The following is a 25825-nucleotide window of genomic DNA, read 5'->3' on the forward strand; positions in this document are numbered from 1 at the left end:
ACTTGATCCAAATATATCCTGTTCAAATAAATAAATAGGAACACTTATATCATATGTGGTAGTTGCTGTCAAAATTGGGTAGTTTTCTATTGCCTACAGTAAAAATTCTAGCAGGACATTTAAATGAAAGAGTTGCTGTCTGGTGATGATGGATACAGTCATTGGTTACTACAACAAACCCGGTTTGTGTTTCTTCTGAAGCAAATTATCAGTTAATAATGTGTTATTCAATACACCTGACTATCACAAAGAGGCTACAGTAGGCAAACGTGTAAACACTTCAGGAGTCAGACTCCATTGCCTACACCCTAGGTCAGGGGTCAGGAACCTTTTTGACTGGGAGAGCCATAAAAGCCAAATATTTCTAAATATATTTCATTGAGAGCCATATAGTATTTTTAACGTATAATGAATTAAATATGTCTTACTTTTAATGCGACTTCTGGTGCTGCATGGTTTTGCTGATGGCATTGTAATCTGGTTCATACGTGGTGAGGTTGAGCTTCATGCAGGCGTTGAGGCTTCCATCAGTTAAACGTGAGCGTAGGTTGGTCTTAATGTTCCTCATATGCAAGAATGACTGCCCACATGCATATGTAGAGCCAAACATGGTCAATACGGCAATACTCACGCTGCATTGTGTGGTATGTCACAGGAAGCTTGTTCCAAGTTTTAAGAATCAGCTGGTCTTCAGGTTGAAGATTTTTAATTTCTGTCCACTTGTGTTCCCTCGCCAGCTCTGCTCGCTATATCTTCAGCTACAGATACTATTAGCTGTATCTTCAAAACTAATTTCTGTTTACTTTTAAATGACACAGTATTATTAAGAAATATCACAAGTATTAAAAAAAAAAAAAAATTTTACTCAAAGAATTCTGGGAGCTATATGCTGTCACCAGAAGAGCCATATATGGCTCGCGAGCCATAGGTTCCCGACCCCTGCCCTAGGTTATGTTACCCATACTGTACAACTCTGAACTCTGTTGCCTATACTTATACTCAACTTATTACTACTGCTTCACTGTCTACCCAAATTTAAAATATACTCTGTATGATGGCATGTACAACAGTTATGTATATACCACATATTGACATTTATATATTTATATTACCGCTGTATATATATAGCTATAGGTGTGAAATAGTAGGGTTCTTTAGTTCTCTTACCCGTGATCGTGTGGACTGGGCCTTAATGGGTGACCTAACAGTTTGTCTTCTTACAATTTCCCTGCGTTTTGAGGAATGAGGAGACACTGATGGTGCGTCTCTCTTCATCCTCTGGTACCTCTTTTTGTATTCTTCTGCTTTTCTCTTTTCCTTTGCCAGTTTTTCTTTCAACTCTTCTAGTTCTTTCCTCTTCCTTCTTTCTCGAATCCTTTCTCCTTGAAGGCTTTGCCTAGAAGATATAAATTGTCAGATTTTTAGGGCAATCACTGTGTTGATTAGAGCATTAGGCCCATTTCATCCCTAACCAATTATATTATATAGTCACTCATAACAACAAAAACCACACATACAAAAGACAGATATGCACTTAGATAAACTGTATGTACAGTAAATTATAATTCAAATTCACCATGATATAATGATTTGAGCATCTAACTAGGTAAGTACACAGAGGTAAGTACTAATAATATGAAATATGATTCTACATATATCAAAATATAGACTGGGCATCGAACTGGGTATATTAGGTGTATATAATTAGTATAATTAATAAATCTAGACCCCTTATAGATTCAGGTTCAAAAGATGACATCCTGTTACCATTTCATAATCTGTAATATTCTATTCTGTTTCAGGGAATCTAACTTGGAAAGTATATAGAGGTAAGTACAATTACTAATGTAAAATATAATTCCAGATATGCTGAAATTCTATATGTAGATTTAACAACTATTCCCAGGGAGCATATTTGGTAAGTATAATATATAGGTAAGTATTATATGTGACTATAATTAGTCAATTATTTGGCTAAGAGTTATGTTTCAGTCATATTTCCATACTACATTTACACTAACCTTGAGGGCCCTGGCTGTGGTGGACTTTCTGGAGTTGGGGGAGGAGTCTGCAACTCCACAGCTTTCCTTGCCTCCCTGCATTTCTTCCTTCTTTGAGTTCGCTTTACTCTCTCAGTGAGTTCATTAATTATTTTCTCCATTTCTTTCTGAAGGTATGCTTCTCTTCGTTCAGTGTTTGCATTCCGGCGTTCTCTATATCGCCATGCAATTTCTGCCTCACTCAGAGGCATGTCCTGAGAAAGGCAATGATTTCATGACTACAAGCGAATATATTTTTTATAAATGACAAAATATTTTCTACAGCAAATGTTTCTATAAATTCTAATATTACATTTCTATAAATTGCTATATTAACTACAATTACATGACATCAACATTAATATTCAAATGCTCATACATGAATTCACAACAAGAGGTCACATTGTATATTAACACATTGAGTGCCACGGATGCTTTTTGTAGTTAGTTCATGCCGACCTTTGAGTGCCCCAGACGCTATATAGCGTTTGTTTGTCTTTTTTTTTTTTTTTTTTTTTTTTTTTTATATTATTGGCGATTTGAATTCATATTTCATCAATCGAGCCTCGGGTTAGTGCTGCAGAGTCTCTCTGAGCTCAATTGGGAAGATACCGCCCCCTATCGTCTCTCCCTGTGTAACTGCACCCCATTACTTTAGACTGATGCAGGGGGAGTGGTCAGTTACTTTTCCGTCAAGCCAACTGAAGAGACCAAGTGATCGCCGGCCATCAGAACAGTGTGGATTATGTATTTACAGTACCAACACTGTAATCAATAAGCGTGATCGATATTTGGAATGGCGATCAGGAATTGGATCTGATCTCAGGTAAGGAATTTATTTTACCAGTCTTAGGATAATCAGACCTGTTTTCACAGAGATATAAGCTTTTGCCCTATGCGTGTCTGCGCGGTGATCGCTGATGAGGAAATGAGAATATATTTTTCAGCCCGCCTCTATAGCGTGCATAAGTACACATATACTATCGATAATATAACGTTTATTTGAAAACTATTCATAAATAGGCCGAAAAATTTCAACGTTTTTGTGTATGCTAGAATATTCCAGTAAATGCCTTTTATCACGGAATCTATATTTTCCTTGAAAACGAGGGCTTTTCAAAATGCTATAAAACGAAAATGAACCGATAAAAAAACAATCCGTTTCGACAATGTTGACTGCAAACAAGTCATTGATAAACGACAGGCAGATTAGACACATAGCCATAATTTAAGAGAGAGATTATGCGTTCACAACGCTATCATTGAAGTGGGTGCTGGCATTTAACCATGTTTCCAATGTTAATGGCCGGCACTCAAACTGTTAAGAGTAGCATAATTACACATTAATAAACATGAAATAACGAATTTAGAATGCACTGTGTATGATGAAGTATGCTTAATAACATTAGAGTTAGAGCGTTAGAGAGACAGGGAAGAAGAAAAGTTATTTCATGTTTATTAAGGCTTTATTAATGTGTAATAATGACGCTACACTTAATATACAACTTGACCCAACAAGGAATAAGCAATACTATAGACTAATATGACCTAGTGCAGGGGTCGGCAACCTGCGGCTCCGAGGCCGCATGCGGTCAGCTGCGGCTCCCTGGCCCAAAAAAAAGAAAAGAAATGTAATATTTTTTTTTTTATTATTTTTTTTATTTTTTATTATTATTCTTTTGGAGATCGATGTCATATTGTGACACTGAAATGAAAAAATATTTCATCAACTAAGATATTTAGTCAACAAAAATATTTCATCAACTAAAATATACAGTACGTCACACCCCGCGCCTCTCCCTGCCGTCTGCAAGTGGCTAATCTTGAGTTTCCGTCCCCCCAGTAAGCTAACCATGGATAAATCCAAAAAAAGGAACATCTGAGGAAAATAGAGGGTTTAATTCAGCGTGGACAGATTAATTTGCTTTCACGACTAACGAACCTGTATGCCTGATATATGTGGTGCGAAATTTGCGAACAACGAAAAATTTACTTTTTATTTGATAGATTTTCCACAAATAAGGGAAGGACTCTAATAGAGCTGCATAGTTCAGGGTTTTATTTCAAAGTAGGTCTACAGATGCCAGTGTTTTTTCTCCTTTTGTGTTTTATTTCAAAGTAGGTCTACACATGGTAGTCTTTTTTCAAAGTGCACTACTTTTTATTTTATAAATGTTCCACAAATAAGGGAAGGACTCAAATATACCTGAATAGTTCAGGGTTTTATTTCAAAGTCGGTCTACAGACACCAGTGTTTTGTCTCCTCTTCTCTGTTTTATTTAAAAATAGGTCTACACAGCCAGTCTTTTTTTCCTCTTCATAAGAGTTTGAGGTTTTCCTTTGTTATAACAGGTAAAAACAGCAATAAAAAGTCAAACATTTTCTTTTTGTTGCTTTAAAGCAGGGGTCTCAAACTCGCGGCCCGCGGGCCAATTGCGGCCCGAGGGATGATATTTTGCGGCCCCCTACTTGACGTCAACGTTTAGTGTTAATGCGGCCCGCGCGCAACTGTTTGCCGAGTCGTTGCGCGAGAGTTGTAAGTTTTATTTATTTTATCACTTGTAGGCTACCATAGCGCAGGCTCATGACAGCAACGTTATGTTAGTGACTTGGTTGAAACGTGATTCCGGAGTGATATCAAGTAAAGTGGAAGGAAAATATATCCTCGCTATCTCTCTCCTCTGCGAGCAGTGCTCTGCATGTCCGGCTGCACTGCCACTGTCTGTCTGTGTACGGGTCTGGTCCTATCACATTCAGCATCCCGTCAGCATTTTCCCCCCTCACCCACAGTCTGCGAATCAGATGCAGAGTAGGTGAGTAGGGCGGGTCTTCACGGAATGCATGTTGTCGCTCTCTTTCAGTAATAGTTAGGGGTGCACCGATGTATCGGTCGGGTATCGGTATCGGCCGATAAGTGCCTTGTTGACTGCAATCGGCCTATCGGCCGATAAGCTCAAATGTACCGATGGCAGTAGCCGATAAATTCAGTGGCGTCCTGCACAACGGCGCCGCCCCCAGTCCCCCACACACACACACAAGCTACTGCATCAAAGTTACTACTAAATATTCAACATTCTCTTTTGAGACTCCGCTTCAGACTCTTATCATTTGGCACTAAAAGCTAAACATTGTCACCGATATGGCTGTCCGCAACATGTCATTAATTGTGTACGCGAGGTGGTCGCTCAGTGACTACGTTAACATGAGCTAGGTTAGCTAGCATGAGCTACCGGCAGATGGAAGACTAACGTTACTGGTGAAAATGTGATTTACGTTGGAATACTCCTTTGCCAACTTGCTGTACTTTGCTTGCAGGTCTGCAGCCATTATTGCTGGATTATGAATAGCCCCAACTTTAGCCAAGGTAACGTTATGGCTAAACCTTTAACGTTAGTTAACGCTAGCTTTCAGTTAGCTGTTCAATGCTATTAATAACACAACCAAGCGAACCCATCACAGCTCCCTGTCAACACCCCTCTCTCGGGAAGATGGCATTTAAGAAAGTATCTGCTGTTAAAATGACACAAACATTCGTTTTGTGGCATTAACGTTATATAGCTAGTGTTACACGTTCAATAACATCAGCATATTATTTACCCGAAGATAGCAAGTAAGCAAGGCATTACTCCATTCATAGCTCAGTTCCATTCCGTTGCTCAATCCGTACCCAACTACTCATTCTGCAATCTGTTAATAAAGTTTTCAACCTAAAGATTGAGAAGATTGGATCAGTTGTACTTTTTTTTTGAATACTTGAAACCCTTTTTTTGTGGAATATTTGATGCGGCCCAGCCTCACCCAGACTCTACCTCCAGCGGCCCCCAGGTAAATTGAGTGAGACCCCTGCTTTAAAGTATAATAAATCGCAAATTACTTTGGGTATGCAATTGTCAGGCGTTTTATGCTAAATGTGGGGTATGCTTGGGGATATATAAAACATACACTGTGTTATCTTCATTTTAAGGGTAAATAGGTTGTGCGGCTCCCTGAGCATTTTATTTTGTGGGACGGGGGAAAAGTGGCTCTTTTGATAGTAAAGGTTGCTGACCCCTGACCTAGTGTGTGTGTGTGTGTGTGGTTGAGTCCATTATCAAAGGGATGATAAATTAACATCAATCTACAAATTACAAATGAACGATATGTCCACCCTATCATGTGTATGTCCACCCTGTCGGGTCTAAGTGGCCGACAGGGTGGACATTTTGGGACAACGATAGGGTGGACATTTTGAGCTTCAGTTAGCATATTAGCTTACAACAAACTGTGACTAGCTAACTAGCTAGTCTGGTTATTGAAGAGAATTTGGTATAGTTAAACTTACATATTTAGAAAATATTGTATTCTAATCACTTCCAGCATATTTTATGCTGACAGGGTGGACATGTTAAGCTTGGTCAGAGCAAGTAAGCAAACTTATACAAAGAAAATGTGTCAATAGGAAAGTCAGCTACTCACTCACCTCAGCCGTTGAATTTCCCGCCATCACAATTGTCATTGTGATGTCACTAGAGTGGATGGCCTTTTCTTAAAGGGGCGGATTCCCCAATATGACAGGGTGGACAATCATTTAAAGGACACACACAAACTCTTATTTTTTTATTATAAATACAAATATTTATTTTGTTAAATAAGATAATACACTTAAGTTGAGTAATATCTTATTTAACTAAATAATATTATGAAAACAAAATAAAAAAATGTTTTGGATTTGACTATATTTTACGCACATTGAAATTGAATGAGCAGTGCATGGGACATAGCAAAACAGCATGCATCATCTTATACAAAACTGAAAAAAATCTGGAACCTGTTAAGCCTTAACACTTTGAGTGCCAACAAGTTAACGAGATATCTCGTTTGTTCATGCCGACCGTTCAGTGCCAACGATGAGAGATCTCGTTTTATTTTGTATCTAGCCTCACGTTACCACTGCAAACTAGGGCTGGGCAATATATTGAGTATACTCGATGTATCGCGGCTTGTTCTACGTGAGATGTAGTAAATTACTATATCGTGAACATCGAGTATATGTTGTCACGTCGCGGCTGATATGAGACTTGCTTTAGTGCAGAGTGTTCCTCTCATTTCATTATAGACAGACCAGCGCGGACCTTAAATGACATGCAATTGTAATTTCATTACACAGACCAGCGCGGACCTTCAATGACATGCAATGGGCTAACGTTAAACCATAATAGGCTAAGCTAACTAGCGTTAGCTCTTAGCTGCTAGCTCTTAGCTGCTAGTTCTTAGCTGCTAGCGTTAGCTCAAAGCGGACTCCACGACACTAGTTCCTAGTGAGAAAAGGGGGTGGGTTATATTGACGACGCTTGACAACAGAGGTTTAAAGATAACTTCATATTTATTGGTTATTCGTTTCTTGCATCCAGTTTCAATCTCTGTGTGTTCAACTTCCTCTCTCTCTCTCTCTCTCTCTCTCTCTCTCTCTCTCTCTCTCTCTCTCTCTCTCTCTCTATATATATATATGGGTAACGCATGTATTCCCGGTAACCTGCCCCATTTCTAAGCCATATAACCCAGGACGTTATACGAACAACATTAAAATCTTTTCTCATGTCAAGAATGATTGTTATAGATGCCAAATAATTCACCTTTAAAAAAGTGAGAGAATTAAAATGTTTTGGTTGTTTTGTAGGGATATCATCATCATGTAACATAATACCATAGTTCTCCCCGAGTTATCTCAAGAGAATTCAAATTTAGCTGAATCTGAAGGAAAAATCCGGGTATGGGATATGAGTCAACATAGTTCATGGCCTTCAATTGATAACAAACAAAAAAGGCTTAATTTTCATGGCAGATGCATGATATGTTTTGGGCATGATCTTGGCACCCCAATGAACAACCAAAATGAGTTTAGTCTTTTGTGGCCAATTATTTTAGGAGATAATTACGTTTCACATATTGATCCCAGGTTACCGCGAATACCTATCCTCACAATTCCAGATAAACACTTAAATCTCCTATTTTACTAAAGATTGGTGAGATTTTATTTTTGGAAATCATAACAGCAATAATAAGGGTTAGGTGTAAACCAGAATTACTAGAAGGTGTTGTGTTTTGTCTGTTAAAATGAGCAAAAACAAGGAAAGGGTATTCCCAGTAACTTAACAAACAAGTGCAAAAAATACAGTTCTAGAACAAGTATTTAAATTTTTTCTATATTCAAGAAAGTGGAAAGGAACCCAACATTTTCAATTGTCTGCACACAATCGTTGTTTTGTTATTCCAAGATGGCATTTGAACTGAATTTTGGAAAAAACAGGTATTCCTGGTCACCATGCCCCTAGTGTGTGTGTGTACTCTATGTGTGTGTCATGGGTGGGTGGGTGTACACTGTATGCGTTTGTACAATATTTGTGTGTACAGTATGCGTGTGTGTACAGTATGTGTGTGTACAGTATGTGTGTACAGTATATATGTGTGTGTACAGTATGTGTGTGTACAGTATGTGTGTACAGTATGTGTGTACATTATGTGTGTACAGTGTGTGTGTACAGTATGTGTGTACAGTATGTGTGTGTACAGTATGTGTGTACAGTATGTGTGTGTGTGAGATAACACAGTGTATCTTCATTGATCTCAATCAGCTCTGCTCTGTTTTGTCTCGTCAGCACTTTCTCTGCCCTGATGAGACAAGATACAGGAGCTGGGAGGGGGAGGGGGGTCACATGTAGGGGGGGGGGTCAATATCAATATCTAAAGTTACCGTGAATACTAGGGATGCACGGAATGGGAAATTCTTGGCCGAAACCGATACCGAAAATAGGAAACAGTTGGCCGAAAACCGAATGCCGAAAGCCGAAAATGATTAATATAAATATATATGTTGTTTTTTTTTTTTTTTTTTGGCTACCTGATTATGGCAAAAGACATGATTATGGCTAAACTTAACTTAAATAATATTAATAATCACTATTATGGGCCCATAAAACATTTATTCAGCACTTTTGAATGCATACATTAATTCCAGGCTGTTAAGACTAAAATGATTGATGACGACTTCCTGACCTCGCATTTCCATTTCCGGTTTAACGATACATTTTCAACAACAGATTGCTGCTAATTAAACACTTCATTTAAACGGAGTAACGTTATGTCGAGTTCATACGTGTAGTGTAGTATGAACTCGTCATAACGTTAACATTACTCAGTGTCCACTGTTGCTGCCACCGTTGCGTCGCAGATGGATGGTACACTGTTAGCTCCGTAGCTAATCCGCTCCTAGACTACTGATAGCAGTACCGTTAACGTCGGAGCTGATCAATACTCCGTTTTTTTCTAATTTAGTTTAGAACCGGGTTTCGGGGGGCATCCCTACTCCCAAGAGGAGTTAGTTATCACAGGCTGTAGAATGCAGGAAGAGCTGCTCACGTTACATGTTGCGCATGCTACCGGTATGTCTGTAGTCGCGTTTTGATGACGTCATCACAACAACACGTTATTTGACTTTCGGTCATATATTTTCGGTGCTAAAACCCTTTCGGCCGAAAGCCGAAAGAGCCGCTTTAACCATTTTCGGCCGATAATGTTCGGTAGCCGAATTTTCGGTGCATCCCTAGTGAATACCTATCAGGTTACGGGAATACCTATTTAGGTAACCAAGAATACCTAGGCATGGTATTCCTGGTACCTCAAGGTATTCTCGGTTACCCATAGGTTACGGCAGTGCTTCTCAAACTTTTTCTGTCAGGCCCCCCTTTGGCGGACCAAAATATCTTCCCCCCTCGCCCCAACAAAATAGTCATGAAATGGGCCATGTTTAAATTTATTGAAATAACACCAATATTGTGACCTTTCAAATTGGCAACACCTTCCCTCGCAAGAGCCACCTTGCCTCGCTGTGAAACAGCACTGCAGAATGGTCAGCTTCCATCTCCTCACACAGCGCAGAGAACAGGCGCGCTTTCAGGGCTCGGGTTTTGATGAAATTTACCACGTTTATAACTTCTGTCAAAACCTCATTCAGCTCAGGGCTAAGCTGTCTTGACGCTGGCGCCTCTCTGTGAATTTACAGTGCGTCCATTGCGCGTTTGGCGAGACCCCCTTGATGAGCGCCTATAGCCCCCTCCTTTTCCCTGCCATGGCCTGCGCACCGTCAGAGCAAAAGCCCACACAGTTCTCCCATTTCAGTCCATGTTTTGTCAGGTAACTGTCAATAGTTTTGAAGAGCTCATCAGCTGTCGCTGTTTTTGACATATTTGCAAAACAGCAGATCTTCACTCAGTGACTGGGAATTTACAAAGCGAACATAGGAAATAAGCAAACAGTCTTTATTGCTGTCAGTCTTTGACAAGGCAACACGCATGTCATCCTCAAGGCTCAACTTGGCCCTATATTTTGTTTTCAGAGCTGTCATGGATGAAAAGCCAGCTTCACACAGATATGTGGTGCTGAATGGTATCAACACCTTAACTGCTGCATCATGAGATACTTGGTACTCAGCGCCACACTCTGAAACTAGCTCTCCAGGTGGTATCAGATGTAGGGATGGGAATTGATAGGATTTTATCGATACGATTCCATTATCGATTCTGCTTATCGATTCGATTCTTTATCGATTCTCTTATCGATACCTGATCAATTTATAATTTAAATAAATTAATTGGAAATGCAACAGAACTAAGCTGGTTAGAATAACAACATGCAACTTGACATTTCTGATTGTCATTTATTGTTGAGCCCCCATGTCAGGGGCGACAGTGGCTCGGGAGGTAGAGCAGTCGTCTGGCAATCCGGAGGTTCCCGGTTCGATTCCCGCTCCTCCTGGGCAGCGTGTCGAAGTGTCCTTGAGCAAGACACTTAACCCCTAACTGCTCCCGATGAGCAGGTTGGCACCTTGCATGGTTGCCTCCGCCGTCGTTGTGTGAATGTGTGATTGGGTAAAATGTAAGGAACAAATTGTAAAGCGCTTTGGATAAAAGCGCTATATAAAAAAGCAGCCATTTACCATGTCAGAAAAATACAAAAACTGTAAAAAATAAAACATTAACTATAGCCTACACTTAAATAAAATAATGTATTTGAGATTCTCTTAAAATGTATTTATTTTTTTATTCTTAAACTAATTTAATCTATTGAATAACAGGTCGTTATTCCTCTGACTTCTGTCTCACACACACACACACACACACACACACACACACACACACACACACACACACACACACACACACACACAGAGCTCCCTCCCCGGGCCCCTGTCCTGTAAGGTATTGGCTTGTGTTGCTACACGGACACATTTGTATGTTGCACCATGGTACTTCCTGTCTGACAGACTCAGAGTAGAGACTTAGTAAACAAACACTCCGGCTCTTATTATATGTGAACTAAAGAGTACAAGGTTTACACAACAGTCCCCACCCGCTGTTTTATTGTATTTGTACCTGTACTATCCGCTGTCAGCTGTTTATCTCTCTTTGTGAGCTTGATTAAATAGCGTTAGCTCACGTTATCTAGCGATAGCTCCGCGGCTAATTTTAGCTCACCCTAAACTAAATCAATGACTAGGTTCTAAAGCATTCAAGTAGTTTTCACTGCACATAGAAGTAGCCAAACAGCGGGAGCATTTCGGGAGCATATTACCAAAACCCAGGCAATTTCGAGCCCTTAATGAATCAAATAGTCTGCCATGGCTACATGCTAACGCTAACATTATTGCACAACTAGGAAAAACCTGGCAGCGATAAGGGAATCGAAAGTCACGGGAGCCACATGGTTCCAGGCATCGGCCAATTAGGAACCGGTTCCCAACCGGAACCGGTTTTCGATTCCCATCCCTAATCAGATGAGATTTCAATGAGTTCTTCCAAGAGTTTGGATGGAGATGTGTCAGGAAGCTTTGTCTCAATGTTGTCTGTAAAGTTTTTTTTTATCCAGAGTAACTTGGTGTTTTATTAAATAATGATTTTCAGATTTTGAGAAATGGTCAAACTTATCCAAATATGGTATTTTCGTGGAGAACAGTGCAGCTGCAACAGATAGCACTTTAGTGATAATTTTCTGTAATAAAAAAAAAAAAATTATTTATTTTTTTATAAATCTCAAGGTCATGCCTCCGGGCGCGCCCCCCACTTTGAGAAACACTGGGTTACGGGAATACCTTTCTCCAGTTACCGGGAATGCTTTACATCTCTCTCTCTCTCTCTCTCTCTCTCTCTCTCTCTCTCTCTCTCTCTCTCTCTCTCTCTCTCTCTCTCTCTGCTATAAGCCATTATCCCTTTGTAAGGCTTTGTGTGTGATTATTATTTTCTCACAGTAGTGTGTATATATATATGTGTGTGTGTGTTTGGCTAAAGTGGATAGAAAACACAGTACTGTGCAAAAGTCTTAGGCACCCAATAGTTCTTATATAAATTGTCTTAGATGTAAATAATTTTTTCTATTAGTGTGTCAGTACATACTCTTAGTACATTTTCATTTAATTATTTTTTAAAGCATCTTCATGGTTTAATAATGGAAACATATTTTGCAGGGACTTATTATAATCATCATATTGGCGTGACTGTATGCATCAAAGGGTTAAATCAAGCATTTTTAAGTGCTTTAGAGGAAATGTCAAAATATCGCGATATATATTGTGTATCGTGATATGGCCAAAAAATATCGCGATATCATTTAGAGGCCGTATCGCCCAGCCCTACTGCAAACTCTCTCTGAGCTCCATTGGGAAAATACCGCCCCCTATCATTTCATTCCCTGAATGAAACGCATGGGGTGGAAAATCCTGCTTCCTCATTTTACTTCTCAGGCAAGTCACCCGAGACGATCGGATTCATTCTGGAGCCTCAAAACAGCGTGGAATCGGTGTTTCGACCACACAGCGTTGGATCAATAAACGTGATCGATATTTGGAATGGCGATCAGGAATTGGAATAATCTTTTTGGAGAACATCTGATCTGAGGTAAGGAATCTATTTTACCAGTCTTAGGATAATCAGAGCTTTTTTCACAGAGATATCAACGTGTGCCCTATGTGTGTGCTGATCAGGAAATGAGATAATCGATTTTTCAGCCCGCTTCTATAGCGTGCATAAGTACACATATACTATCAATAATCTAGTGTTTATTTGAAAACTATTCATAAATAGGCCGAAGAATTTAACGTTGTGTATTCCAGAATATTCCAGTAAAGGGCGTTTATCACAGAATCTTTATAGTTTCCTGAAACTTTCAAAAAACGAGTTTTTCAAAATGGTATAAAACGGAAATGAACCGATTAAAAAACAATCCGTTTCGACAATGTTGACTGCAAACAAGTCATTGATAAGCGACGGCCAGATTATACACATAGCCATAATTTAAGATGTAGTTTATGCGTTCGCAAATATGAGAGCTCTATCATTGAATTGGCTTTAATTCTATATAATAATATATATAATTTAATATCTATATATTGTATTAAAAGAAATGCACACCCGAGCCACTAGAGGTCGGCAAAGTGGCATCGCGAATCGTCCTCATGAGGGCCCACATGTGGGCCCTTGGATGTTAAGAGGTTAATGTTTTTTTTTATTTAATTTTTTGTAGCCAAGAGTAAAGACCATAACGAAAGGTTATCCTATAACCTAGTTATATGAATACTGGCAGAGCGTCTCGCTCTTTGCCATTATGAGATATGGGACAGAGCAGACACGTGACCCGACAAGTGTACCCCCTGAGGGCCCGTAAGCCCCACTACCAGGGAGGAGGGGAGTCCCGTCCACCCGCCCGTCCTAACGAGGGGGGGGAGGCAGTCAACTCCACCAAAGTGCGGAGAAAGGGGGAACCAAAGACCCCTGAAAACGCACAGTACAGGCGGGACCACGTGTGACACAGCACCCCGTGGCACACACCCACACACCCCTGCCAGCCCACCAAATAGCGGGATGCAGGAGAGGTCCCAGACCTCAGAACCGCCTGGGAGGACCAGGAGGCCGCAGCACAGAAGTCCTCCACCGAGGCCCCCCCTAACAGGGCAGCAGCCCGAGGGAGGACCTGTCCAGCCAACGTGCAGCAAAAGGCAACGCCCCCGCACAACCAATGTGACAGGTGCTGCTTGGACAGCGCCTCACCCGCGTCAGGGCCACCGTAACAAACAAACCGTTTGAGCTCCGGATATTCTTTGGCACGAACACTGGATTAGGCCTCAGAGTCGCACCGCTATCGGCCTAATAGACAGGCACTCAGGCCGCACCGAGAGAGCACACAGCTCACCCACGCGTTTAGCGAAGGTGATGGCCAAAAAGAATGCGGTCTTCAAGACAGCAGATTCAATGGCGCCTGCTCAAGAGGCTCAAACGGGGCCTCGGACAACCGGCCCAGGACCAGTTGGAGGACCCACTCGGAGACAGAGGCTTGAGACGCAGAGCGCCAAGCAGGAATGTGCCACGAGAGGGTGGCTGAACAATGTTCCGCCCCCATACTCGACCATACGCCACTCCCCAGCGTAAGCCGTGGTAGAGGACGGAGCGCACGCATACCGGATAGTGTTAACCACAGAATAGTCAAGACGCATCCTCACCAGATTCACACTGTCAGCAGCCAAGCCTAGAGGCTGCCCCAGAACAGGAGGCAGAACAGAGTTCCGCATGCCTGAGAGAGGGCCCGCGGTGACCACGGAACAGGCCACGGCGGGGCCACCAAGAGCTGAATCAGGGCCGGGGACCACACAACTGAGCCCCGGCCCGGCACGACCAGGACCAAGTCCCGCGCTCCCGACGTACCCGCCCCAACAGCTGAGCTAACAGGTGTAAGGGGGGGGGAATGCGTACAGAATCCCGGACGGCCACGGAATCGGTCCCAGACCTGCCGACTATGTCTGGACGTAATCCCCACTCGTCAGGGTGAGGACCGCCCGCGACATCACACCTGCACCTACATTCACCCTGCCGGGGATGTGGAGAGCCCTCAGGCAGAGCAGATGGAGAACGCCCATAGCCAGAGCCCGACCGCCACCCGGTGCAGACGGGGGGAGTGCACTCCACCCTGTCTGACAATATACAACGCTGACGTCGTGTTGTCCGTCCTGACCAAAACATGCTTGCCCACCACAAGGTGGTCGAGCCGTTTGAGGACCAGAAGGACTGCCTTCAATTCCAACACATTGAATGTAGCGCAGACCGGGCAGCATGGCAGCTGCCCCCTACTGCGTTGGCCCGACACGTCCGTCCCCCATCCCATGAGGGAGGCGTCGGTGAAGACCGTGACATGTGACAGCCTGCTGCCCACGGGGACCCCACAGGTGAGGGCACCAGACCCTCCCCAGAAGACGAGGTCCCCCGGTACTGACATGGGAACCTTCAGCCGCTTACATATGTCTCACACCGGGTCCATTTCCATACTGGAAAAAAACCACCTCTGCATCCTCCTCATGAAGAGGAGGCCAAGTGGGACCCCAGTAGCAGGCGCATCATGGACAGCGCCGTAACCGTCCTAGGACGGAACCTCCCGAGCGCGCCGAGAACCCAACCACTCGCCGCCGCTCCGAGAGGGATGCCCATATAGACCTTGAGCTTAGAAAAAGCCCAAGTACTCCACCCGTTGACTGGGAAGAGGAGAACTCTACTTCCAGTCTACAGCAAAACCCAGGCTGGTGAGACACCACCTGCCTGGTATGAGACCTGGCGATCTACCCTGACCGGCCAAAGGACCAGAACGTCGTCCAGGGCAGAATACAATTCGTAACCCCCGACGACGCAGAAGCCCCAGCACGGTCTCCACGCACTTGGTGAAGATGCGGGGAGCCAGAGAGTAGCCGAACGGCAGCCTCTGGTACCCGTACGCTAAACCCTGCAAAGGAAGCGTAGGTAAGCCCTAGGATGGAAGATCGGGATGCGAATACGCATCCTACAGGTCTATGGAGGTGAACCAGTCCCCCACCTGACAGCGTCTAACAGGCGGGAGACGGTCAACATTCTGAACCTTCCATGGGACAGGTCCAGTATGGGTCTGACCCCCCCCCCCCCCCCCCCCCCGATTGCTCGGGCACCAGAGAATACCGGGAGGAAACGCCACGCATCGCGTCCTCCTTTGGGACCACGACGATGGCTTGCTTCGCCAACAGAGATTGGATCTCGTCGGCCAGAGCTGTCACTGCCGTTGACCCTGACAATAGGGTCTGTACCAAACCTGAAAACGGAGGGTGGGGTTGTGCAAACTGCAACACAAGTCCCCGCCTCAGCATTCTCTCCATCCACCTCGACATATGGCACTGCTGTAGCCATATGTGATGATAATCCCAAGTGCACCCGCCGCCACTTGGCGCTGGTCCGCCAGGAACCGTAGATAGGCGGCCCGGTCCCACCCTGGACTCGCCAACCGCGCGAGCAGGGCGTCTCGTGGAGCTGGGATATCGCACCCTGACACTACCAACGAGGCAACCGCACCCAAGGGGGGACCCCGACAGAAAGGGCCGGTTTGATACGGGGGAAGCTGACATCACACTGGGTGCCAAAAGCTCCCACACTAAACACCTCCCCGGCATGGATTGCTGAGGAACTGTTCTACATCTGGACATGCAAGGCGTGAGGTCCCCACACTGCCCGATAGGGTGGGTTCCTACACACCGTAACCCTGCAGTGATATTACTACCACCCAAATCACGCACGCCTGACCAGAGAAAAACTCCAGTCCCGCACACAATTCATAGATTCACAAAAGGGAGGGAGGGGTTTATCTCAGGGGGATCAGAGCGGCTGGGCTCTGCCCGGCGGGGTCCTGTGTGTTGGGGGGTCGGTGGGCGTGGGTCGTAAAAAAAGAACTACATTTACCAGTAGCAGCCTGTTGTTCACTAGGCAGCCTGTTCAGTGCTGTCGCCTGATCCACGTACTAGACGTTAGCAATGTCTACTGTCGTTAACCATTTTAAATCGAGGCATGTAGAGGCGTTTCAGGGCTGAGTAAAATGTGCAGGTCCTCTTCTCAGACCTGTGCACTGCATGCATCATGCCGGCTAGCAAGCTAGCTAGCTACACGTCACGGCCGGCTGATACCACGATAGCTAACTAACGTTACAAGCTCAAAAACCTCTAACTACTACGGTCATGTCCATAAGTTTCCTGGCAGAATACTTTGTCTGTGAGGACAAAAGTAAATAAGAACGATATATATAACGCTGTATAGCATATTCTCTAAAAAGTATACAAAGAGGAGATAACCATTTTAAATCGGGGCATGTAGAGCCCGCCGTAAAAAACAATAACGTTATAAACTACTATACACAATATGTACAATGAAACAATGATTTACATTAGTATTTACAGTGAATACAAATCAAATCAAATCAAATGTATGGTTCAGAGAGAAACAGCAACCAAATTGATACACAGAATGCTACTCACTTCTTTTTACACAGCTAGTTCACAAATGTAGTCTGTCTCAGCTCCTCAGTGCAAACTGAGCTTCAGGCAGGAGTCTGTAAAACACAAGCCTGGCCTCTGACAATTGATTGGACTAATTAAATAATGATAAGAAATTATTTAGAAATGGTGTTTGGCTTCATCTGATAAATGGATATGATCACCAGAGAGATACTAGCCACAGATTCAGGGTCAGTTATTTTCCCATTGTACGAATTGTTAAGCTTATTGAATGTTAGGGAAATCTGATCCTAGGTCTGTGACTACAGGCAGGAGGCTACGCCATAGCTGTCAACATTGGGATTTGAAAAATGTTTGATATTTCGCCTCCCCCTTACATATATTATTATATATATATATATTGTCTGCACTGCGCAGCCGTGGAATCGCGAGGCAATAGATTTAGAATAGATAGAAAGGTCACATTGTGGTGTATCATAATTAATTTGTTGAATACAATAGTATTTTTATAACGTTGACACAAATTAAAGAATATTTACACTAAGTTCTCTTTTACCTCTTATTTAATTCATTAATTAATTTAATTGTAGGCACTGTTTATTGTACATAGTCCTGTGTGTTGTATATTGTGTCCTATGTTACTTTTGTGTTTATTGTCTCTTTCTATATACACTGTGGGAAGGGGGGCACGTAAATTGAATTTTATACTGGCACATGGGTCTAATACAGTAATGGATTATGGGTAAATGCAACGTTAAAGCAGTGCCAATGTAAGACTGACTTTACATTAAATGAATGACAATAATATAGTATAAAGTAGGGTATTATTTGGACTAAAGAATGGTGTTGTCTCACCCTATACTCGCATGTTGAGGGAGAGCACCATACATTATACACTGAGAAACCACGGCCGAGAGTGAGCTCTCCGGGAACAACCCCACATTGCTGGTATCGCTTCTCTGCACTTGTGGCGATAAATGCCCCAATTATTGTGGCTGTTCATGTAAAACTCCAAAAAGAAGAAGAAGAAGCTTCTCTGCACTTCGAGAGATGAGATGATGTTTGGATTGGGATTGTATGACAAGAGGAGCAGAGAAGAAGGAGACAAAGACGATAGTAATGTGTTTTGAAGATGAGAAGAAGAAGAAGAGGGTAAACAATCAAAAGTTGATTTACCAGAGACCATACTATGGAGACCATACTACTAGCGTAGTATAAGAACTGAGGAGGGCAGTAATACGCCAATACACTGCCGGAAATTCAAAAGAAGAAGCTGTGTGGTCAGGTGTGTTAAATACGTTTCTCAGATACATTCACACCTAACTTGTTGTGAATGACATGTGTTACATTCCATTCGTAGAGGCAATTAGGCACTGTGTAGTTTGTGCTCAAGCAAGGGGACATTAAATGCGCATTCGCGGGAGCGCGCGCACGCACGTGCGTGCAATCCCAGTTGATTTCAATAACGCACCACTGGTGGCGTCCTTAGCATGCGTGCAATCAGTGTTGATATGAGGAACGCAACACTGCATGTATGGTGATGCCATCCTCCACACCAATGTTAGCCTGTTAAGCAATCTGCAGGGGGTCCAGGGAGTTACTCACCAGGGGCTTGAGGTGCTGCAGGACCAGCCTCTCAAAGTTCTTCATGACATGTGACGTCAGATACCTATCTGTACTTACCTGCACATACCCCTTACCACTATGTACATATCCTACTCTAATTAGTTACGATGCTGTTCAGTAGTCATACTGGATCTATTTATATAATACAACTCTGTATAAATCTCATTAGCACTACACTCAGTAGTATACTCATTTGTATATTTTTTAACCATGGTTTAACTATATTGCTGTTGCACTTTACTGCTATACATTTGCACTCTGGTTGGATGCCAAATTTATTTTTGTTGTACTGTACTTGTGCTGTATAATGACAATACATTTTAATCAAATCTAATATGTCACTAGGCTATACCAAAATGTACCAACATTTTACATGTGAAATGGTAAAATGTTGAATGTTTAACCAAGCATTTATCTAAGTTTTTCTCCCTTTCATATTTTAGGACAGGGCACCGACAAACAGATGCAGATGTTCCCCTATGTAGTAGAATAGTGACCAAGTGCTTTCTGTCAATCATTATTCAAGCCAAGGGATGCACGCACCTGTATTATTTGGTGAGTGTTCTGGAAGGCAGCCTGGTGTAGTGACTCTACTGCGCAAGCCTCCAGTTGGACATATTTCTCAGCGGTCGCGCTGCGCTCACCTTCAGTGCGCACAGTCCACTATGGAACGCAAACGGGATGACTGGCACAGGGCAAAAAGAGAAAGAAAAACCGATAAGCGACAGAATGGCGGATGACAGGAGTACGATGTTGGATATTCTCGAGGAGCCTCAGATGCGAGGCGAAGGGGACAGGCTTCGAACTTTCCAAATTTGGCCCGCTGACGCACCGGTCACTTCTGGGGACCTGGCTAAAGCGGGCTTCTTCTTCCTTGGACCGGGAGATAAAGTTGAATGTTTCTGCTGTGGAGGGGTTTTAAGATACTGGGTGCATGGCGACAGTCCGACTCTTGAACACAAGAGGCACTTCCCGGCTTGTAGCTTCATGATGGGACGAGCCGTGGGGAATATTCCGCTCTACATCGCGCCCGGGTCTTCTGACCTGGTGGACGGCCAGCTGCTGAGCCAACTCCAGAGGATGACTGTGGACGACCAGGGGTCGGCCGGACAGGCGGTGTACCCCGAGATGGAAGCGGAGGATTCCCGGCTCACCACTTTCCACAACTGGCCCACCGGGGCCTCAGTCCAGCCAGATGTCCTTGCCAGGGCAGGATTCTTCTATACAGGTGCGCATGCATGAGGCTAAACCAAAGCCACGACAACAATACATAATTCATAATCGTTATTTATTGTTATATTGATATTTTGACGCTGTATTTTAAGTATACAGTATCGTCGCTATTACTGTATAATTTGAATAGACATTATTACACCTACTTCCAAATGGTCAATGGCATATTTAGAACTAGGCTCGTGGTCACTGCTAGAGAAGCCTCTTTGTGAGCGAGTTCTCGGACAATAGTGCTGCTGACTCATGAGGTTGTGGACAGAACAAACTGGACAGGGCTAGGGCTGCATGGATCCCAAAGGAGAAGGTGCCACAATATACAACATGTCCCACGAGTTTTATGCTCAGATGTTTTTATTAAATGGGGGAAATGATGACAAACGGTCAAATTGTTTGTCTGAACTCAGTTTACAGGCAATTTTGTGTTTGTGTGTGTGATCAGCTCTGAAAGATGGCAGTTATAAGCCTAAACCCAAATCTGACAGCTGTGTGTGTGTGTGATAGAGAAACCGTCTACAGTCATCATAGTAGAAACAATGTGATCTATGTTGGTGGTGTTCTTCTGACAGTAGTGTGTTCCCTCAGGTCATGGCGACAATGTCAAGTGTTTCTACTGTGACGGGGGACTGAGGAATTGGGAGCCAGGGGACGATCCCTGGCAGGAACACGCCAAGTGGTTCCCACGGTAATGACTCAATGAACCTGGATGACTTGCTTCACAGACAGACATAATAATAAACAAAGCAATCGACTTGAACTTTTCGACATTTCACCTTCGGAGGGAATTGCAGACGTGATTTCATTCATGTACCTGTTTGAACTGAATTTTATACCCTACATTAGGAGTTGATTAATATGTTGTACCAATATGCTTCCTGTTTTTCTGTTCCTCCCTCAGATGTGAGTTTTTGATTCAGTCCAGGGGGCAGGAGTATGTCAGCAACATCCAGGACGCCCACTTCCACCTGGGTGAGACCGTGGTGAGAACCCTTATCTCTCTTCTATTCTGCTCAATCCATCAGAGGATCTTTGGCCACTAAACAGATTAGACCAACGGTCAGACAGTCTGTTGAGTGAGTCATAACATGTCAGTTCTTTAGCGTCAGTTGTTTTGAAGTAGTGACTGAACAATGTGATTGAATTGTTTTCCAGGGTGGATCACAGTCTCCTATAGCCAGAGAGATCAGCTCAGGAAACGGTGAGTCCTATAGACCTGAATCTTTAAGTGGGAGGTCCCGGGGTCCAAATCTGGAGCATCAAACACTTAATTTCCTACAATTTGGTGTATTTCTATTAGAGGTCGTGTCTGAGATGGTATGGTCCTGTAGGGGTGTCTGAAATTGTTGGTTAATATACAGTATAGTATAGTTACAGGTAAGAAGGATTATATAAATGTTTTGACCCCCTCTCTTTTGGGGAGGGGGTTATCTTTCATATTAGCTATATTTTTTTAGGGGGACAAATTTACCTCTTCTCAATATTGAGGGGGACATTTCCCCTGCAACCCCCCCCCCCCTAAATCTATACCTATGGCTCTGAAGAACATTGGCTCAATCTTCATCCTGAGGTCCATAAAGGTCCTGGGGCCAAACTGTCATTACTCTTCCAGTCTCACACTGTGCAAAGCATCCAAACATCAACATCCACCGTCACCGGTTCGGACAAGGTGGAAGAGGTGGAGCAAAATACTAGCTTTGCGTAGCGTTGTGAGACGGACAGTGAGAACCAAACCATGTCAATCCAGGTCGTCACCATCTTTATGCATCTGATCCATAAAAGTCAATGGCAGGATCCATATGAATGGATCTGATCCTAGTTTCCACCGGGGGTTGAGACGTGGACAACGAGGTACGCAGTTGAATAAAACGTCTTCTACCTGCAGGGCTTGAAATGACCAGCAACCAAATGCATTTCGGTTGCCTTTAGCTGGTAAGTGTGTCAAGTCACCTAAAGCCATTTCGGCAGGTAGCCAACATAAGATAAGATATTCCTTTATTGGTCCCCATGGGGAAATTCAGGCATCATAGCAGCATGGGGGAGGGGAGGTACAGGTATGGGCAGGGTAATAGTAGAAAGATACAAATATAGGCAATACAATTATAGTACAGTAGAAAAAGTTAAAATAAGCAGTGTAAACAATATAATTAACTCTGAATATGAGCATTATGAGCAAGTAAGCAGTGTAATCAAAGGTGCAGATGAGGGTCTGTATGCCCTATCAGTTGTATTATACATTACAATAAATATGGTCAATAACACTTAGCATCTGAATATATACTATGATGAGTAAGAAACGTATACAGTATACACAGGTATACATAAGGTACCCTAACAGGCATGATAAGTGTCCATTCTACTCTATTCTAAAAACTGCATTGGTTGCCAAGACGTTGACTTGGCTTGTGTAATATCCAAGCCCACTAGCTACTATGTATGGGTTTGCAGTTTAGGCTATATGTTCACCAGTCTGCCAGTCACTTTGAAACCAGACATCCAGAGACTTGACCCTCTTCAGAGAAACACCTTTGATCCGTTTTCTGGGCCGAACTGCTAAACAAATTAAAAAAACGTTGGAAGTCTGATGTCTCCTCAGCTTATCCGTGTTCTGCAAGTGTCTGTACAAGCCAAGGAAACCAAAGCAGTCGCTCCTGGCCGGGGTAGACCCATACTTAAAGGAGCTCTCAGTCAGTACAGTGGGAGAATTACATAGAAATACATGCAGAGGCATGTTTCTGTGGTTTGATTGATGACTTGTTGATGTTGATTTATACGGCGTGAGATGGATGGTGTCCGTTTATACATCAAAGTAAACCCACAGCAGAGCAATCCAATATTCACTCCCCATTCATGGTGGTCACTGGTCAGCAATATTCACTCCATGCTAATCTTCCTCCAAAACCAAATAGTTTGCAGTATACCCCTTAGTCCAATGAAAAGTTACATCTGATATTGAATCTGGACATTTTGTCTCCGTCCTCGCCTCATAACTTGACTGCTTCCCCACTGACCCCCTCTCTCTCTCTCCTCTCTCCCAGATGTGGTGGGGGGTCTGGGGGCCTCGTCAGCCATGCTGTCGCCTGTGGTACAGTCAGTGCTCCAGATGGGCTTTGAGTCCGGTCTGGTGGAGAGCCTGGTGCAGACCAAGTACCTCCTGACCGGCCGCCACTACACCTCTGTCTCTGAGCTGGTCACTGACGTACTGCAGGCGGAGGACGAGGACAGACAGAGGGGGCCGCAGAGCAGAGGTAGGGGTCCTCTAGAGGGGACACACTTCAGAGTAGTATGCTGGACCAATACAACAACATCCACAAATACCAGTTCATGTACTTCCAAGTCTTTACAATCTGTCCCTTCGCCGACGCTATCTGTAGTGAAGTGCTGAAAACGGAGCGGTGAAGCGGTTGATTTTAGACGTGTGATGAATGTTTAAAGTGATGATCTGTATTCACCTGGTGTGTGTTTCTATGTGCCCATCAGAACCAGAGGTGAGGCAGGGCTCCAGCGCTGGAAGTGTGAGGACACAGACACCCGTCAGAGAGAAAGGTCAGAGGTCAAGAAGACCACTTTCCATACTTTTCATAATGTATTATTACCATATTACCAAGTATTATGACTGATCTGTACGATTGTGTGCTCACTTTAACCTTAGATACGAGGCGATGATCGCTCGTTGTATGTCGACACAAAATAGGAATGACCTTTCACACGCTGTGTGTGTGAGGATGTTCTTTGCGTCCGTCAAAGTCCTCAAAACCGCCTTGAACCCCTGCAATACTGAAATATTACGTGTGTAAAATGAACCGGGTGGACTAAAATAAAGCATAAATAACGCATGCGTTCTCCAGCAGTGGGGGACCCCGGACCGGAGGAGCTCCTGAGACAGCTGCAGGAGGAGAGGACCTGCAAGGTGTGCATGGACAAGCTGGTGTCCATCGTCTTCATCCCTTGCGGACACCTGGTGGTCTGTAGTGACTGTGCTGCCAGCCTGCGTCACTGTCCCATCTGCAGAGCCGTGATCAGGGGCAGCGTCCGAGCCTTCATGTCCTGAGGCTTCGTGTCCCGAGGATGGTCCTGGAGTCTTTTCCCCAGTTGCAGTTGAGAAGCCCCCAGAATTTTCTACTTCGATTTTCAAGATTGAATTGCCCCCCCTGGTGCCAAAAACTGAAAACAAGCAAGCAAAAAAAAAAAAAAAAAAAGCCCTTTTGGCTATGATTGATGTTGTTGGAAGTTTATATAAACCATTTTCTATGATAAACAGGTTTTCAGTGAGCCAATTCATTTTTATTTGGTCTGGTCATTATTGATGTTTATGGATGCAATGAACATTTCACATTTCACCCACACACAACAGATGGAAGGAAAGATACACATGAATAGAACAAAAGGAATAAGAATCAGATCAGGAAAAGTACACGTTATTTTATTAACAAACAGCTATTTACACTTGAACATAAAGCACAGTTTTGGACGAATGGGATTACACTGTAGGGGTCACATGTGTCTGGGAGCTAACAAGAGGACACGACATGGAGAGAGAAAATACAAAAAGCTCTTTTCCACTTTCTATACAAAGAAACAGAATTATCTACAAAGAGGCGGACTCTTTTTCAGTGGCATCCAGTACATACACGACCATTGACCATATTCACACGGCAGCCATTTTGCTCTCATGCCATGCTCAGGTTGGGATTCCTCTCCACCCTGGAACATGGCTGCCGTGGGAATCATGGTCAATAACAGGTTCAAACTAACTCACTGGGGCACAGAGGAGGCTGTATTGCACAGAGAGGAAGACCTAGTTCTTTTTTATCTCAACATAACGATTTATTACCAATCCTTATTATGTTACAATATGAGGAGTACTACGTGTTTGCCCATAAAAGGAGATGAAACACACGTCTGTTTCCATTTTATTCTATATTTAGCCTTATCTTACCAAGACGTCCTATTGAGATTCAAAATCTAGTTCCCAAGGGAGACCTGGAGCCCACCTGTGTCAACGAGGTGCTGGCCCGACGACACCAGGCAGAAGAACGATAAGAGTATCTGAACTCGTAGCACTGATGCAATCATTTATTGAGACATTAAAAAGAGGTTTTGACAGCTAACCTTCCTTCGTCAGGGTTACCCAGGGACGTGTTGCATCTGAGCGATGCGCGTGTGGCGACTCTTTATCATTTTACCATGACTGTGACTTATTGCATTGTGTCAGAAGAACGTGACCCCAAAGAAGCTAAAACACTACCAACGGGGGAGTGTTTTATCGCGTTTTAACGGCCAACTTGTTCTGAGAGCAATCCTGAAACGAGCTCAGCAAATCTGAAGTGAATTCTCATTACAGACATGGTTCTGTATGTCTGGCAGTGAAGCATTATGTAATACCACAGAGGAGTTTGACTTTCTCACAGGACACTTAATCAGGTGCCAGGATAAAAAAAATAAAAAGTATTGCGTTCATATTACAGCAGGTAACATATTGCATCCAAATGATAAATGAAAAATCTTTTGAGCTCAAATGCAGCAGAAATAATGTGAATAAGAAGTGTAACATTGATAAAACATACAATGAGAATTCATGGCAAAATATAACTGGAGCCCCTACTTGTTAACT

General features: G+C 43.3%; 1 protein-coding gene across 1 annotated transcript; it reads left to right on the top strand.

The window, feature by feature from the left end:
- Positions 1-19665: 19665 nt before the first annotated feature.
- Positions 19666-24262, top strand: birc7 (baculoviral IAP repeat containing 7; the record flags this gene model as incomplete). Its single annotated transcript, XM_084334053.1, has 7 exons — positions 19666-20212; positions 20800-20899; positions 21113-21194; positions 21367-21412; positions 23250-23459; positions 23692-23757; positions 24060-24262. The coding sequence occupies 7 exons, from the start codon at positions 19666-19668 to the stop codon at positions 24260-24262; spliced, it is 1254 nt and encodes a 417-aa protein (XP_084190179.1).
- Between the last annotated feature and the right edge of the window lie 1563 nt (positions 24263-25825).

The sequence above is a fragment of the Notolepis coatsorum genome, assembly GCF_963971535.1.
Source record: "Notolepis coatsorum genome assembly, chromosome: 17".
Classification (NCBI taxonomy): Eukaryota; Metazoa; Chordata; class Actinopteri; order Aulopiformes; family Paralepididae; genus Notolepis; species Notolepis coatsorum.